The sequence below is a fragment of the Odontesthes bonariensis genome, chromosome 12 (genome assembly GCF_027942865.1).
Source record: "Odontesthes bonariensis isolate fOdoBon6 chromosome 12, fOdoBon6.hap1, whole genome shotgun sequence".
Classification (NCBI taxonomy): Eukaryota; Metazoa; Chordata; class Actinopteri; order Atheriniformes; family Atherinopsidae; genus Odontesthes; species Odontesthes bonariensis.
In genome coordinates this window covers 34,231,894-34,250,183 of record NC_134517.1, presented here as the reverse complement: position 1 = coordinate 34,250,183, position 18,290 = coordinate 34,231,894, and the positions used below count along the sequence as shown (strand labels likewise).

Genomic DNA, 18,290 nt, shown 5'->3' with positions numbered 1-18,290 from the left:
TCCTGAAAGCTTCAGGGCCTGCTGTGCACGTCTGAAAGAACCGGCACCTCCCCGGTTGTTTGTTAGCTTACCTCAAAGCGTAAACACAAAGTGTTCCCAAGAGAATGACAGGAGTCTGAGACTTTACAAAACAACACTTCTTTATTGTACTGTGTGTAATCCTGGTTTAAGTCTTCATGTAACAGCAGTCGTCAGTAAAATACATCTCCAGCTGGACAGGAAAGTTCTGCTCCTGCCAGCTTCTGTCAGCTCGAATGCAGGCACATTTCTCATGCAAAAATAAAAACTAAATATGACATGCATTTTTATTTAAAACCCTCCAGTGTACCCACGGTGGAACCCCTCCCAGGACCAGAGTTCCAGTGTAAAGAGTGTAAAGAGTGTAAAGAGTCCAGGAAACCAGAAATCTGAGTGTCTATATTACAAGTAACGCGGCGCAGAAAGCACCTCAGCAGGGCAGAAAATATTCCCAGAAGTCCTGAGACCTCCAGCCTGGTTTTCAGGTGGGGCTGCAGTCTCAGAGCAGTTTAAAGCTCAGCCAGAGGAGTCGGAGATGAGGAGGAGCGTGTGCTACATAACAACCAGTCTGCAGTGCATCCGCCCACACGGACGTGAAGAAGGAGCTTTAAGAAATAAATAAAAGTGGTTGCGTTTGAGATAAAGGTGCTAGTGTTCTCAGTAGGTGACGTTGATGGCTTTTTGATCTAAATCCAAGCAGGTGAAGGGCTGCGGGGAAGTCTTTACACGGAGAAGGCACGAATGGCTGGATGGCTAAAGCTCAGGGCTAATGTGGAATGCACAATCTGATAGGCTGGCTGTAAACAGATGCGACCGGGATGGAGTCTGGGATTGGAGCTCGTCCCGTACATTTAGCTTCGTCTTTGGCATACAACCCAACGGCTCGTCCAAATTCTGCTGCTCTGTTTTATTACATTAAAAGAAAGTTTGTGGATGAGTCTGAGGAGACGTGTGGGACATGAGCCTCCCATCGAAGCAAACTGACCGAGCGGGACCGAACACGGAGCTTACACCCGGCGCCGGCTCGGATCCTCCGGCCTGGGCGAGGACACTTCCTGCTGAGATGTGTGTGTGTTTGCACCCGCCCTTCGAAGAGGAGAAGACATCCACGCCGGGATTAAAAACCAACGCTGTTCATTCAGTTAGCTGGAGTCGGGCTCCAGAGATGAGGGGGGACGGGTAAAAGGACGTGCTACAGGGTCGACTCATGCTGCTCTGTTGGTTCGTCTTGTGCTGTTGTTGATCTGTGGATGACCGGCGTGGAAACTAGCTAGCAACTGGCTAACAGCTGGCTAGCAACTGGCTAGCGGTTGGCTAGCAGCTGGCTAGCGGTTGGTTAGCAGCTGGCTAGCAACTGGCTAGCGGTTGGCTAGCAGCTGGCTAGCAACTGGCTAGCGGTTGGCTAGCAGCTGGCTAACAGCTGGCTAACAGCTGGCTATAACGGCTGACTAGCAGCTGGCTAGCGGCTGGCTAGTAGCTGGCTAACAGCTGGCTAGCGGCTGGCTAACAGCTGGCTAACAGCTGGCTAGCAACTGGCTAGCGGCTGGCTAGCGGCTGGCTAGCAGCTGGCTAACAGCTGGCTAGCAACTGGCTAGCGGCTGGCTAGCAGCTGGTTAGCAGCTGGCTAGCAGCTGGCTAGCAGCAGGCTAACAGCTGGCTAGCAGCTGGCTAACAGCAGGCTAACAGAAGGCTAACAGCTGGCAGCGTCTCAGCCTCCCGGGTGAGTTTGTGTTTCCCTTCCTGCTCTGACCTCTGACCTCTCCCTCCCCCCTTCCTCACCCATCCAAACGCTCTCATAACGCCGGCTCCTCGTCATCGATGAAGCTGATGTGCTCTGTGGGGGGCGACACCCCCCCCTCCACAGGTTGCCCCCACTCCTGCATCTCCAGCTCCTGGGGGCGCGGGGGCGCCCTCACCTGCCGGTAGTGACACCAAGATGGAGTCTGCGTAGCTCCTGAGTCCAAAGACAAGGGCAGGGAGAGGGTGGAGGGGTGGAGGGGGGCGGCGGGGGGAGGCCTCAGCCGAGGATCTCCAGGTGAGGATGTGAGCGAGGGGGGGGCGGCGGATGGAGGCCTCAGCCGAGGATCTCCAGGTGAGGATGTGAGCGAGGGGGGGGCGGAGCAGTGGGTGAACAGAGGGGGAGGAGGGGTGTCCTGGGAGGGAGGTGGGGGCAGCAGGCCTCTGCTGGTGCAGCTGCTGGGACGGGACGGGGGGGCGCCCCTGCAGGGGGAGGGAGATGAAGAGAGGGAGAGGGATGGTGAGGGGGTGTGAGAGGCCAGGGGAGGCTGACCCAAAAACATGCTGTTACAGGAGGAAGTGAGGGGGCTGCGGGGGGCCGGCGCCCCCTCCTGAGTGCCCTCCTCAGGGGAGGGCAGAAGCTTCTGGATGTTGGGGGGGGATGAAGAATTTGGCCTTTTTGGTGGATGAGGAGTTGGGAGAAGGCATCCCGGCAGATCCACCCCCTCCGTGTCTCCACTATCCAGCAGGGAATCAGTGTTCGGTCTCTGGGGGGAACAGGGTGCGGTGGGGGGTGCCGCCACGAGGCAGGCGGCCGATGACAGCGGGCTGGTGCAGGTCTGAGGTGGGGGGGGCAGATTGGGCACCATGCTCATCAGGATCGGCTGCGGCGCTGTTTGGAGGAGGGGCTTCAGCAGGCGGGTCATTTCCTGCAGCTCCTGACTGAGCTTGGAGACTTGTTTAGAGAGAATGTTCATCTGCAGGAAGAGAAAAGAGAAGAAGAAGATCAGGTCACGCAAACCCTGCGACCCCCTAAAGACAACCAAGACATTTTTATTTTGTCTAAACTAGGGCTGGGCGAGTTAACTCGTTAATTATTTAACGCCGGCAAATATTTTATCGCGCATTAGCGATAAAGTTTGTAAGTCTGTTGCTCACAGGCTTTTATTTTGTAAAAGTCTGTTGCTCACAGGCTTTTATTCTGTAAAAGTCTGTTTGCTCACAGGCTTTTATTTTGTAAAAGTCTGTTGCTCACAGGCTTTTATTCTGTAAAAGTCTGTCGCTCACAGGCTTTTATTTTGTAAAAATCTGTTTGCTCACAGGCTTTTATTTTGTAAAAGTCTGTTGCTCACAGGCTTTTATTTTGTAAAAGTCTGTTGCTCACAGGCTTTTATTTTGTAAAAATCTGTTGCTCACAGGCTTTTATTTTGTAAAAATCTGTTTGCTCACAGGCTTTTATTTTGTAAAAGTCTGTTGCTCACAGGCTTTTATTTTGTAAAAGTCTGCTGCTGTCTGCTGTGGAACAGGAAAAGAAAGTAATCGGCGGATCCACCAAACATGGAGAAGGGTACGGAACTTTTACTCGGCCATTTTCATGTTAAAGTTCTTCCAGACGGCGGAGTCGACAGAACCAAAGTCATCTGTAAACACTGCCAAGTTGAATTGTCTTCTCAGCGTAGTAGTTCCAGTCTAAAATATCACTTAAAGGCAAAACACACAACTGATAGCAGCAAGTCATTCAAGGAAACAGACAGTGGAGCGAGGCTTCTACATAAAAACTACAGAAAGATGCTGATGTTAAAAGTGTGTTTGCACAACAAATGTTATGGCACTTTCATTCATATGGCAGCACATTTAAAATAAAGCTAAATGCTAAAAGCTATACGCTACTTTTGGATTCATTTTGGGATTTTGCGTACAAATGCGATTAATCGCGATTAATCAGGGAAATCATGTGATTAATTAGATTAAACATTTTAATCGTTGCCCAGCCCTAATATAAACAGACTTCAGATGTTTCCTCTCGCAGGCCATGAACAAAAGCTGAAACTTTATATGTAATCATACCCAGATGCTTCAAAGTGAAGTAAAGCAGAGATTTAGAGCTTTTCAGCTGTTCCAATCGACTCTTTTGGACATTCAGACTTTCCGTAGTGGGCCTGTGAGTCCAGCATCCGTTTCTGCAGCACATTTGTCAGCTTTGTTGATGTAAGCACAACTTTTTAAATAAAAAAAAAAACTAAAAACTTCTTTGGATTTTTTCTTATTTAGATAAGTTCATCAATTTTTCAAACAAAGAAAATATGAAACTGGGACATCTTTAATTATTAATGAGTCAGGTCAGAACAATCGTGTTACAGCGGGGACAAAAGGCTTAAGATAACATCGATGTTATGTAAGAATAACAAGCCATGCTTGTTCGGTCTTTTTCTAACCGTGCTGTCACGAACTCTCACGTTTAACATGCTGACTGAGGCCTGCAGAGTCTGAGATGTAGCTGTGAGTTTCTCTGAGCATTTCCAAACAGTTTGGAAACTGCATTTAGTCTTAGTTTTTACTTCAATGACCCAAAATTCAGCCATTTCTGATGGTAAACCTCTGCTTTCAGATACTGTGACCCGTTACAGACGGCGCTTTGATTGATTGATTGATAGATTTTTATTTTCAAACATGAATAAAAAAGAAAATGTATGTAACTATTTGTACATACAAAAGAAAGAAAAAGAGAAATAAATAAAAAATAAATAAAGAATTCAATCACATAAAGTGCTAATACATAACAAAACAGTGTTGGAAAAAGGAATGGGAAGAAGTACAATACTTTTTTAGTTTCCCACCCTTTTTAAAGGGGAACTCCGGGGCATTTGAAGCGTGTTTCCATTGCTAGAGGTTGTCAAATAGTGATAGTAGGACACAGAGAGGTGCAAATCTGCGCTCCTTGTGTGAAGATCGCGCTGTCCGCACAGCATGTCATGCGAGGCTAATACGTGGTGGCTAAGGGGCAAGCGCTAACCCTTCCACGTAAAACAACAACTTGCACACTGCAGAAACGTCACACCACTTTATAACCCATCCGACAATAAAGTCACAAGCCTTACCATCAAAACCATATGCATGGTTCTCACATTACTGGCATGGGGACGTTACAAAACAACTTTATAAACAGCATGTAACTCACCGGCTGGTTGTAGGCTCGCGCATGTGAAAGCCCAGAAGAGTCGATGGACGATAATCCCATATACAAAACAATTATATTCTCTAGAAAAACTGCGTTCAAGTATTTAAAACATTAAAACAATATTACTGGGCATGTATTGTTGTAATGTTTTAAATACTTGAACGCAGTTTTTCTAGAGAATATAATTGTTTTGTATATGGGATTATTCTCCATCGACTCTTTTGGGCTTTCACATGCGCGAGCCTACAACCAGCCGGTGAGTGACATGCTGTTTATAAAGTTGTTTTGTAACGTCCCCATGCCAGTAATGTGAGAACCATGCATATGGTTTTTATGGTAAGGCTTGTGACTTTATTGTCGGATGGGTTATAAAGTGGTGTGACGTTTCTGCTGTGTGCAAGTTGTTGTTTTACGTGGAAGGGTTAGCAGTTGCCCCTTAGCCACCACGTATTAGCCTCGCATGACACGCTGTGCGGACAGAGCGATCTTCACACAGGGAGCGCAGATACGCATCTCTCTGTGTCCTACTATCAGTATTTGACAACCCCTAGCAATGGAAACACGCTTCAAATGCCCCGGAGTTCCCCTTTAACTACTCTTCAGTTTGTAAATATCCTAACTACAATACACTTCCTAAATATCTAAATAAATATATAATCACAAAAATAAATATATACTACACACATATCCTTGTAAATATATATATATATATATATATATTTATATATATAACTATCCACATAAATAAATATATACCATATACTAATTAAATTAAAATATAACAATTAACCCTATTCTGTTCATATATTTATCCCTCATCGTCCTTCCTCTTCCATGTACTTGTTTAAAAATATTTTTTTTACCTTTTTTTGTTAAACAGAATTATATTTGCACTTTGTTTTATTTCTGTCTCCAGACTGTTCCACAAAGTCACAAAGTTCTTCATGAGAAACCCAACACGACTCACCTCGTCTGTCAGCTTAGAGACGCTCTGTTTGATCTCAGAGTGCTCACGGATGCCTAAAGACGACAGAACACACTGGCATCAACTCTGACCTTACAGAAAAATGTACCACTCAACATTATTCACTCGCTGTGTGTGTGTGTGTGTGTGTGCATGGGCGTCGCACCCCTGGGGGATGGGGGTGTTTTGACACCCCCACTTTTACAGCAAGATGATTTCACCCCCCCACATTTTCCAAAGGTAAACCCGTTTGCCCCATGGATGTATTATATTAACGGTTTGCCCACCCTCGTAGGGCACCAACATAAAATGTGTTTTAAAGACTCTGTACCCTCTTTAGAATAATTCCATCCAGATTTGAGCAGTGTAACTATTGTAGTTTCCATACAGGACCTGGTTTAGGGTGATGAGAATACAAAAAAAGCAGTAAAATGGCCCTGTTCTGCATTTTCACAAATCAGAAAAAGGTTTCACAAATCCCAAACAAGGTTTTAATGAATCTACAGCCTCTTTAGAATAATTCCATCCAGATTTGAGCAGTGTAACTATTGTAGTTTCCACACAGGACCTAGTTTAGGGCGATCAAAATGCAAAAATGCATTTTACCAAATGTTACCTGAGTACGGGGAGGGTGGAGCTGCAGGTGACAGGCTGGGGCTGAACTCAAACTTCTGAGAGAAGCTGGAACTGCTCTCCGTTTCGATGCCGTCCACGAATCTATGGAAAAAAAAAAAAGAGGGAATGGGACAGAAAAGAGGGATTAAATTCCATTGGATTCCAGTTGGCTTGAATTGGACTTTATTATTTAAGTGCCATAAGAGGACTTTTGTTACGGAAGCCCAGAGCGGCCGTGGTACTTAGAAACTCTTTTTTATGGTTTTCTCCAGATAACGAGTTGATTTACCGATGGTTTTCGAGGCCACTTTTTCTCCCCAGTTCGCCCGTTTATATGTGTTTATATGTATTTATATGTATTCATATGTATTTATATGTATTCATATGTATTTATATGTATTTATATGTGTTTATATGTATTTATATGTGTTTTGTGTGTTTTGTGTGTTTTGTGTTCGCATTGTGTTTGTCTTGTAGAGATAACTTTCATATCAGCCCGCGTCCTTTAAGGAGACGGCCGGCTCAGCAGGCGTTTACACCTCAGTGATCCTGCTGATGTAGTCGACTTCATCAGTGACCGGCTGAGGGGACCAGGCCGTCTCCATGGTTACCGAATGATGCACGAGAGGTGCCGTTACCGTTTTCTAACAAGATAAATAACTCGTTATCTCAAGAAAACGAAATGCTCATCACACCAGCGGGATTTGCTTTGTGCATTTCCACAAACGCTCCACATTCCATGTTTGATTCATAGGCTACTTTATTCAGTTTCCAATGAAAGGGGGGTAAAGGTGGGTAAAAACCTTTGCCAGAAACACATATAAACACATATAAACTGGGGAGAAAAAGGGGCCTCGAAAACCATCTGTAAATTAACTCGTTTTCTCGAGATAACCATATAAAAAAAGTTTATGCGTACCACGTCCGCTCTGGGCTTCCGTAGTTTGTTGTATTTGACGCTTTATAAATAAAAATGAATTGAATTGAATTAAAGATGGAAGGTAAATCAGGGCTGAAAGCAGTGATTGCACCATCAGAAACTCGCTCCATCAGCAGCTTCTGTTGTGACACAGCAGGCTGTCGTGGATCTCTGTGCACATCAAATCAAATCAAATTTATTTATATAGCACATTTCATGTACAAACAATTCAAAGTGCTTTACATAAAATAAAAGCATTGCAGCAGGGAGTGGAAGAAGCATTAAAATAAATAAATAAATAAAATAAATAAATAAAATAATAAAATAATAAAATAAATAAAATAAAATATAATTAAAAGATAAATAAATGAATAAATAAAAATAAATAAATAAATAATTAATAATAATAATTAAAAAATAAAATAAATGTGCACGGGCTTCATCCTGCACACAGCAGCCAGGCCCCATGTGATCCAGCAGCTCTGTAATATACTGGTTACCATGGCAGCCAGCCACCTATGCTGCAGTTTGTGCTGCTGCTCTGTATTCCTGATCTTTCTCATTCTGATTTTCATGGTGCGTTACCTGGGGCTGAGCTCGGGCGGCGCGCTGCTGAAGCTGACCACGGGTATCTGCAGGGTGGCGGGCCTCGTGTGATCGGAGGGCGCGCGGAAAGGCCGCGGCGGCAGCAGGGGGGAGCGCAGCGGCGAGCTGAGGCCCCTGCTGAGGTGCAGCGGGGAGCGAGGGGCCCGGGACACGCTGCTCTGCTCCTCGTCGCCCTCCTCGTCCTCACGGATGGACGGCAGCTTCTTCACCAGCCCGCCGTTGCTCTCCCAGTCCACCTGAGGAGAAGACGAAGAAGTTAGAGGTGATGTGAGCCATCACACCTGTTGTCACTGAGGAGGTCAGAAGTTTAAAGCTTAGACGCAGCAGCTGGAAAACACAGTGCAGTGTCAACGTTTGACCAGCAGGTGTCACACTAACTCAACAGATACTTTACTCTCAGGCGCACATTCTTTCTATTTAATTAATCTCAATCATTCTGAATCTATATCTTAATCTTACACTGGAAAAAAATCAGTCTTACCAAGTATATTTGTCTAATTTCTAGTCAAAATATCTCATTACACTTAATATAAGACATAACTGCCTAACAAGTACCATTTCAGCCAGATATAGGGACTTGTTTTAATACAATACATCTGGAATATCGTGTTAAATGAAAAAGTCTTGAAAACAAATTGTTTCGAGTCGGATTTCATATGAAACAAGCTTTGTTTTTTCATTTGAAGAGGTTTTTAAGCTAATTTCAAGATCACTTTTATCTCAAAAGTCCTAAATATTACATCTTATTTCAAGAAATCTTGACAAGCCGATTTTCACTAGTTCCATTGGCAGATTTTTTAACTTATTTCAAGCAAAAACATCTTTTATTTGTTGTTTTTCTTACTTATTTTTGGAGGGGAATTTTTTCCAGTGTAATCATTCTTAATCTATATTTTTTTTCTCAAGACAATTTAGCTGCACAATTTTTTGCTTTTTTTCCCCAGATATGCGAGGAAAAGATCAGAGATCAGTGAAGAAAAAATGTGGATAACTTGTTTTCACATCGCTTCACTGCATCCAAACTTCTATTATTATTTCATGATTTGTTTTCTTGACATGCAAACCATTTTATTTATGCCTGTTAACGTGCAATTTATCCATAAATGAAGGGAGAAAATGGGCAAACTGTGTAAAGACTGAAACATGCACTTTAGAAACATCCTCTTGCTGTATTTTAATGTTACCGTTGCAACTTAGAAATGTGTCTTGAGATTTTTTAGGAGCCACATCCCAAACTTTCCACATGACTCTGCAGGGGTGATGTGGAGCGGCTCACCGGCCCTTCTTTGTTCCAACTTATCATCATTCTGTGACGTCTCAGACTCCATGAGCAGTTAGGGCGGCCATGTTGAATGTTTTGCTGCTCAGGAGTGAACTCAAGCACTCCAAAGGTGTAAGAGGAATAAACTGTGTGGCTTTTCCAAGATGGAGGAGAGTTTTTACACAGCTACTAGGTGTCACACACTGTTACTTTCTGCAGATACGCAGCAGAGTACACAGCAGAGAAGCCCGGGCAATAAGGTTCAGGTTATGCACCGCGTCCTCTGGGAGAAAGATTAATTACCTTTGTTTTGTACTTAGTTCATGTGTACACAAGCTTTATGACACCCTGAAGTATAAGGCATGTGAGCTCTTTAATAAAGGCAGCAGCAAAGCGCACACACTCCAAACGCCAACCTGCTTATGAACTGAATAATTCAGCGTCGATGCTGCAGTGCTGAAAACTTTTTTTTTGTTTGTTACAAAGTGTTCTTCATCTGTTCCTGCAGCTGTTTACTTTTAGGTTCCCAGAGTTTCTAAAAGTAGTTTGGGAGGCAGAGCCTTCAGGTATCAGGTCCCTCTCTGAGGAACCAGCTGCCAGTTTGGGAGGCAGAGCCTTCAGTTATCAGGCCCCTCTCTGTGGAACCAGCTGCCAGTTTGGGAGGCAGAGCCTTCAGTTATCAGGCCCCTCTCTGTGGAACCAGCTGCCAGTAAATGTCCGGGAAGCAGACACCCTTTCACTTTTAAGACCAGGCTTAAAACTTTCCTTTCTGATAAAGCTTATAGTTAGGGATGGCTCAGGTGATCCTGAAACATCCCATAGTTCTGCTGCTATAGGTTTAGACTGCTGGGGGGCCTCATCTGTCACACCTTTCCTCACTTTACTCTCTTTTTCCCCTGATTAATTTCTCAAATGATATTATACATGTGACATTATTGTGGTCATTAACTGGTGTTTCCCTGTTCCAACAGGTATCCTTTGAATGGTGTTACAGTGGGTTTTCCCCTCTTTTCTGTCTTCTCAAACCCCAGCTGGTGGAGGCGGATGGCCACCCTTCCTGGTTCTGGTTCTGATGGCCACCCTTCCTGGTTCTGGTTCTGATGGCCACCCTTCCTGGTTCTGGTTCTGATGGCCGCCCTTCCTGGTTCTGGTTCTGCCAGAGGTTTCTTCCTGTTCAAAGGGAGTTGTTCCTCTCCACAGTCGCCTCAGGCACGCTCAGGACGGGAGATTGGACTGAAGACAAGTTTCAGTGCAATCTGTTGGTTTCCTTAGCTATGAAATAGTTTTTGAATTGGCTCCATATGAATGAACTGGATTATTTTTAAAATAATTATGATTACAATGAATTGAATTCCAATTCCAATTATTATTGAAGTGCCTTGTTGTATTTGGCGCTATATAAATAAAACTGGATTGAATTGTTCAGGCGTGCTTTCAGTAAACGCTCTCAGGATGAAACCAGGTTCACACACTGAATCTGTTGTGGGGCAGCAGCTAAATCGAGCCTTCTCCCACGTTCTCTGACAGCAGTTTCAGACAGACGCCACTCACAGCTTCAACATGAAAGACTTCCATCAGTGACTGCAGCAGACAACGCCCCTCTGCTTTCCCTTTGCCCCGTGCTCTCCCACTCCCAGCATCGCTCTGCTCCTAATCGAGTCTGCCTCCATCCCTGCCTGCTCAGCATCCCCCCTCCTCCTCCTCCTCCTCCTCTGTGCCGCCGTAATGTATTTTTAGCTCTCTGTTTCTAATCTTAGCTCCGAGCTCCGCGGGAACCAAGGAGTACTCTGCGATGCGGGGGCGTGATGAGTGCACAGCTGCCACGTGTGGGCGTGCTGGGTGTGCGATCCATCAGCTGCATGTGAGTGGAAGAAGGTAAACTTTGCACATTTCCTGCCAGCAGAAGGACAACATGTGCACGTATGTGAAGGGCAGTTTCAGCTGTCCTCGTCATGAGTGAACAGCACAGCTCTGTCACCCTCTGAACCGGCTGCTCATGCACATTTCTTCACTCCGGGCTCTGGAGCCATGAGCAGCCGGTGAATCACCGCTTTCTCTGTCCTCTTCCATGGCTTCTGAACTCCAGATCTAAGCCCGTCTGCAGGTCTCATCACTCCTCTTTCTTCTCTTTCAGGAGCCTTTCTCTCGCACACATTTGGAAATCCGTTCTCCCTCTCACTCAACAGAGTAATACATTTGCATCACACAATGGTTCTCCAGCAAAAAGTCAGACCTCACATCGCTTGGCTCCATTTTCTCTTCGTTCGTATCACTTGTATTGTGAGGTCTGACTTTTTTTGGCGAACGATTTTGTGATGCAAATGTATTATTCTTTAGAACGCATATTGTTTTGCTTTTTTTGCCAATTTTTAAATTTTTTTTTACTTTTACAGGTGACAGCAACAACAATACAAAAATAAAAAAAAGAACTTACTCTCCTGTAATTAATAAAACAAATATATATATATAAAAACAAACAAACAAAAAAACAAACAAACAAGAATATAGAGGTAACTAGAGTCCCGGCGTTGCCTGTACTAATAATGACCATCTTTTATCAAACATGTCTGTTTTCAGCTGTGATTTTTTCTATGATAAACACATTTTCTCTCCATTGCACTATGCTTGGAGGCTGTGGTTTCAACCAAGAAGCTCTTATAGTCTTCTTTTCTATCAGCAGCAGGATTCTCAGTAAATATTTAGAGCTCTTATCTGTCATACTGTCAGAAATTAAGACCCAAAATGTAAAGTGATGCTTCCAGATGGAGGTTAATGCCCATAATCTGTTTAATTTCCTTTTGAATATTCTTCCAAAAATCCTGTATTTTTGGGCAATCCCAGAATATATGAGTGGAGTCACCCACTGCCCCACACTCCCTCCAACATAAATCAGTTGTATATTGCTGTATTTCCATGTAATGAACGGAGTGCAAAAGCAACACATTTTCCCTTTCCAATCGAATTCCCTCCATGTTGGACTATTAGTTAGTTTATGTCCCTCTTTAAATGTTTCCTCCTACTCTTGTTCTGATATTATGATATTCGTGTTGTAGTGCTTTATAGATTTTTGATATAAACACTTTTTTTGACTTGTCCTCTGAGAACAACCATAACCTCTAATTAGAACGCATATTGTTTTGAGAAGCAAAGCGCTTTATTTTTTAAACCCCAGCCAACTAGCCGGACTACCTTCATCAACCCCAAAACGAGGCTGGAACTCTGCTCACAGGACGCAGCAGGGGGTAAGAAGATGATCATAAATGATGTTGCTGATATGGGATGTCATACAGCTTCATGTCAAAAGAGGCGAACTATCCCTTTAAGCGTAGACGACCAGGATGGACGTCTGCAGCCCAGTCCTCAGACACGGGCAGCAGATTGCTACATGCAGCATCTCTTCTGCGACTGGCTGCAGCCGCACTGATATGTCGGCTCACACTCTGCAGTGAGTTGTTCCCCGGAGACACAAACTGTTCCACTGCAGTGGAAAAGGAGGAAAAACCAGAACAGAAGATGAGATAGCAGAAGTTCTGCCTCCTCCTTCTTCTCCTTGGCTGGCTGAGCTATTTTTATCCAGCAGGATCCAATTTTAGCAGCAGCTGCAGGGGGGGGGGGGGGGGGCAGCCAGTCAGGGAGAACCTGTGCATCCCCCTTCTCTATTTTTAGCAGCCGGAACGCTTCAAACAGCAGCCTTCATCTATTCTGGTCTCTGTGTGTTTTCCCTCTGCTGCAGCGAACGAAGGCAGGAATTTAAATGAAGCATGTGGAGGCTACAGGGATGCATCGTGGTGGAGGGGTCACATGCAGCTTTCATCTACGAGGCCCCTCTTAACATTAACATCTCTTCAGGCTGCACATTATCTCCACTTGAGAAGGATTTTTGAGTTTCATTTCGTTCCCACACTGGAAAAAAAATGCCCCTCCAAAAATAAGTAAAAAAAACAACAAATAAAAGACGTTTTTGCTTGAAATAAGCAAAAAAAATCTGCCAATGGAACTAGTGAAAATCGGCTTGTCAAGATTTCTTGAAATAAGATGTGATATTTGGGACTTTTGAGTTAAAAGTGATCTTGAAATTAGCTTAAAAACCGTAAAAAAAAAAAAGCTTGTTTCATATGAAATCCGACTCGAAACAATTTGTTTTCAAGACTTTTTCATTTAACAAGATATTCCAGATGTATTGTATTAAAACAAGTCCCTGTTAGGCAGTTGTGTCTTATATTAAGTGTAATGAGATATTTTGACTAGAAATTAGACAAATATACTTGGTAAGACTTTGATTTTTTTTCCAGTGCAAACATAAAACAGCTGCAGAGAAAATGTTGGACTTCTGGGAAAGAATACATCAAAAGCAAGTGTGTCTCAGTCCCAAAAAAGAAATGGAGCAGACCAGGAGATGCATAATGATCACTAAAAGTTGGACTTGAATCAGTGCTGTGGGGAAATGTGCTGGAGCTAAGTTTGTTATGACCGTTTCCTTAATTTTCTGAGCTGTTTTCAGCTGGTGTGCATTGATGAGCTCCTCTGTTCTCTTCTCCTCCAGAGGGCAGAATCTGGAGGAGGCGGCGCTCCACCTGTGGGTACTCACATCGGCCCCGTGGCCCTCGCGCAGGTTGTACGTGAGGTCGTGCTGGATCTCGCTGATGAACTTCTGAGCGTACTCGGTGTAGAGCCGGAGGACCTCGCGGAGGCCCTTCAGGCTGATGTACTGCAGGTCGCAGTACGTCAGGGCCTTGACGTTGGCGTTGGTCTTGATCACCTGCTCCTTCGTCAGCGAGTCCGAGCCGATCAGATCTCCTTTACCTGAGGGAGAGAAGACCAAGAAGTGGGTGTCATTGGATGAGTGTGTCCTCAGTGAGGCCGATTACACGGAACATATTAAATAACTGGACATGGGAGCTCATCCAGGGTGTACCCATGCTCCACAGCAGCTGGGATTGGTTCCAGTCCTACGACCTTAAAGGGACAGTTCGCCTCTTTTGACATGAAGCTGTATGACATCCCATATCAGCAACATCATTTCTGAACATCTTCTTACCCCCTGCTGCGTCCTGTGAGCAGAGTTCCAGCCTCGTTTTGGTGTTGATGAAGGTAGTCCGGCTAGTTGGCTGGGGTTTAAAAAATAAAGCGTTTTGTATAGATCCCTGGGCAAACTTGCTGCCTTAGAAAGATTATCATACAGATTGCTAAATAGAATTAATGAGTACAACAAAAAGTGGTCCCATTATTTTTCATATGTGGGTTAAATGGCATCTCCAGCTCAAACTTAATTTGATGATCTGAATATACTGTAATGCTATAATTATTTAAATGTTTCTGTGGGTAGGGAATTTTTTAAGTTAATTTATATATGTAGATTTTTGGTTAGTGGTAGTTGATGTTATTGTCTTTTCTTTTTTTTCTTTTCTTTTTATGAAGTAATTTTCTTTCTATTAAGTAATCTTAATTATTGTATTGGCACATCATGCTATGGAGAGTCCAGAAGATTTACCAATGCCAATGTTTGTGTTATGTTAATCTGGAACTGTTGTGTATTTTTCTTTATGGAAAACTAGTAAAGTTCAAGTCATAAAAAAAATAAAATGAAGCGTTTTGCTTCTCAAAACTACGGAAGCCCAGAGCGCATGTGGTACGTATAAACTTGTTTTTGATGGTTTTCTCGAGATAACGAGTTAATTTACAGATGGTTTTCGAGGCCACTTTTTCTCCCCAGTCCGCCCCTGTTTATATGTGTTTATATGTGTTTCTGGCGATTGTGAGGTCTGACTTTTTCCTGGAGAACGATTTTGTGATGCAAATGTATTACTCTTTTGAACGCTTATTGTTTTGAGAAGCAAAAGGCTTTATTTTTTAAACCCCAGCCAGCTAGCCGGACTACCTTCATCAACACCAAAACGAGGCTGGAACTCTGCTCACAGGACGCAGCAGGGGGTAAGAAGATGTTCATAAATGATGTTGCTAATATGGGATGTCATACAGCTTCATGTCAAAAGAGGCGAACTATCCCTTTAAACTGGATTATAAAAAATGGATGGATGGATGAACTGAAATGCATTTCTTGGAGCATGATTGACTCGCTTACTTTCTTTGCAAAGTGCCCTGAGACGACTTTTATTGTGAATTGGCACTGCATAAGTAAACAGAACTGAAATGACTGAACAGCAGCCAAAGTTGGTCTTCAGATTCAGTCACTTTCTGAATATGGAGCAGCAGTTCAGTGGGAATTAAGATGGATGCACCACGGACTCTAAAATGTTCTGCAGAAGGAGGATCTGGACATTACTTATTTAAAAAAACAAGGTTTTCTAAATTCATGCTCAGGGAGCGCCGTAAATGTCCCAGCTCGCATCATCCGTTATCACCCAGAGTTGAAGAGTTAAAAGTCCAGATGCAGCGGGAGCTGATGCGAGCTAAGTGCACGCCATCAGTGTCTGATCCGATCTCTGGTCGACGCCTTTAACTCAACATCCCGAGCTGGACACATATAACAGAGGAACAGCACCGCTCCATATTATGGGATCACAACCCATTACAAATCCTGAAGACACACATAAATGCACACATATTTCCAAAGTTAAGACCTAATTGAAGTGGTAAGTGAAGGATGGTTAATCTACGTTTGGCCAAACTTGTTTCTAATCTGCATTTTTTAATGGGAGAACCGCTCCTCTTGTGGTGCGTCTGTACACCTTTAAAAACAAAAGCCGTTTTTTTTTCCTGGCTTTTCTCCCGCTTGAGCAAATTAATGTAATCACCATCCGTGATTACCTGAGAGACCGGCACAGCTGGGCAGAAACCCCTTCAGGAAGCACAGCTAAAGGCATTGCTGGAGATAACAGTACCTGAGCATACAGTGGGATGTGTTCCAGGCTATAAGGGGAAACAGTCATTTGGGAGGCAGACAAAGCTTCGGCGGTGTTTGGGGAAGACTCAGGCTGTGTTCGAAACCGCATACTTCTCCTACTACTCCTACTAACTTTTTGAGTTAGTAAGCGTATTTGAGTAAGCGAGAAGTTCCCGGATGCATACTAGATTCTCTGAAATGTTGGGTATGCATCATGAGGTTACTACTCATACTCAAACTACCCAAGATGCAACGTAACGTGACGTCGCCGATTGTCATTTCCTGTCAAAACGGCAGTTTCAAGCTAGCTACAACGAGGGTAGGTTCACTTCCTGTTTTCAAAACAAAAGCACCAATTGTATGGTAATGGCTTTCCCTATGATAAAAGGCAACGGGTATTTTATTTTGTGAAAATAACCAGAAGTGCGTTGCTCACTGCGGCTAGCTTTAGTAGCGCCGAATTCGTGGGAACAAAATGGTAAACAGCCGGTAACACGTTGGGGATCTAAACGACTACTTTCTCACCTGAAAATGTTTCAAATGTTGCTAAAGTTTACAGAGTTTAGAGCTTAAGAGAAATCAGCTTCAGGCCGGCTGATTTCAGCTCGGGCAGGAGCGAAATGCATTGTGGGTAAACGCTCTTTATACTGTCTGATCGATGAGTATGCAGTATGCAGTATGTAGTATGGAAGTATGTAGTATGTAGTATGCAGTATGTAGTATGCAGTATGGAAGTATGCAGTATGCAGTATGTAGTATGCAGTATGCAGTATGTAGTATGCAGTATGTAGTATGGAAGTATGCAGTTTGCAGTATGTAGTATGCAGTATGTAGTATGCAGTATGTAGTATGTAGTATGTAGTATGCAGTATGTAGTATGGAAGTATGCAGTTTGCAGTATGTAGTATGCAGTATGTAGTATGCAGTATGGAAGTATGCAGTATGTAGTATGCAGTATGTAGTATGCAGTATGGAAGTATGCAGTATGCAGTATGTAGTATGCAGTATGCAGCATGTAGTATGCAGTATGGAAGTATGCAGTATGCAGTATATAGTATGCAGTATGCAGTATGTAGTATGCAGTATGCAGTATGTAGTATGCAGTATGCAGTATATAGTATGTAGTATGCAGTATGGAAGTATGCAGTATGTAGTATGGAAGTATGCAGTATGCAGTATGTAGTATGCAGTATATAGTATGTAGTATGCAGTATGGAAGTATGCAGTATGTAGTATGTAGTATGCAGTATGTAGTATGTAGTATGCAGTATGGAAGTATGCAGTATGCAGTATGTAGTATGCAGTATGCAGTATGTAGTATGCAGTATGCAGTGTGCAGTATGTAGTATGTAGTATGTAGTATGCAGTATGGAATTATGCAGTATGCAGTATGTAGTATGCAGCATGTAGTATGTAGTATGCAGTATGTAGTATGCAGTATGGAAGTATGCAGTATGCAGTATGTGGTATGCAGTATATAGTATGTAGTATGCAGTATGTAGTATGCAGTATGCAGTATATAGTATGTAGTATGCAGTATGGAAGTATGCAGTATGCAGTATGTAGTATGTAGTATGGAAGTATGCAGTATGCAGTATGGAAGCATGCAGGATGCAGTATGTAGTATGTAGTATGCAGTATGTAGTATGCAGTATGGAAGTATGCAGTATGCAGTATGTAGTATGCAGTATATAGTATGTAGTATGCAGTATGTAGTATATAGTATGTAGTATGCAGTATGGAAGTATGCAGTATGCAGTATGCAGTATGTAGTATGTAGTATGCGGTTTCGAACACAGCCTCAGACAAAGACTGCTCATGGCTGCACAGCCACACAGCAAAGAGAGAAAAGAGAGAAACGAGCCAGGATGGAGGGAGGCGGAGCAGGCTGGGGCAGAGGTGGGCAGTGACCCCAGGTGGGTGATGGAGTGTGGACGTGGGGAGATAAAGGAAGCGTGGAGAGGAAAGGTGAAGGAGAGGAACTGAAGAGGGACACAGTGTGGGGGTGGTTGCAGACTAAGGAAGAAAATGGCTGGGTGGAGTGAGAGGGAGATGAAGAAGAAGAGCATGCCTCTGCCCCTCCTCTGGACCCCCGAACACCTCCACAGCCTGTTGTTTTCTTTGTCCCTTCCCTTCTGGGCCTGAATA

The 18,290-nt window shown here is 43.7% G+C and overlaps 1 protein-coding gene across 1 annotated transcript in view; it reads right to left on the bottom strand.

The window, feature by feature from the left end:
* Positions 1-1,577: 1,577 nt before the first annotated feature.
* Positions 1,578-18,290, bottom strand: part of kcnh3 (potassium voltage-gated channel, subfamily H (eag-related), member 3) — a 225,150-nt gene continuing 208,437 nt past the window's right edge. Inside the window, exons 12-16 of the mRNA XM_075480199.1 lie at positions 13,887-14,101; positions 8,017-8,273; positions 6,514-6,614; positions 5,901-5,953; positions 1,578-2,732 (exon numbers count right to left, since the gene is read on the bottom strand). Of these exons, the coding sequence (XP_075336314.1) occupies positions 1,812-2,732; positions 5,901-5,953; positions 6,514-6,614; positions 8,017-8,273; positions 13,887-14,101 (1,547 nt within the window). The 3' untranslated portion in view covers positions 1,578-1,811. The remainder of the gene's footprint in view (positions 2,733-5,900; positions 5,954-6,513; positions 6,615-8,016; positions 8,274-13,886; positions 14,102-18,290) is intronic.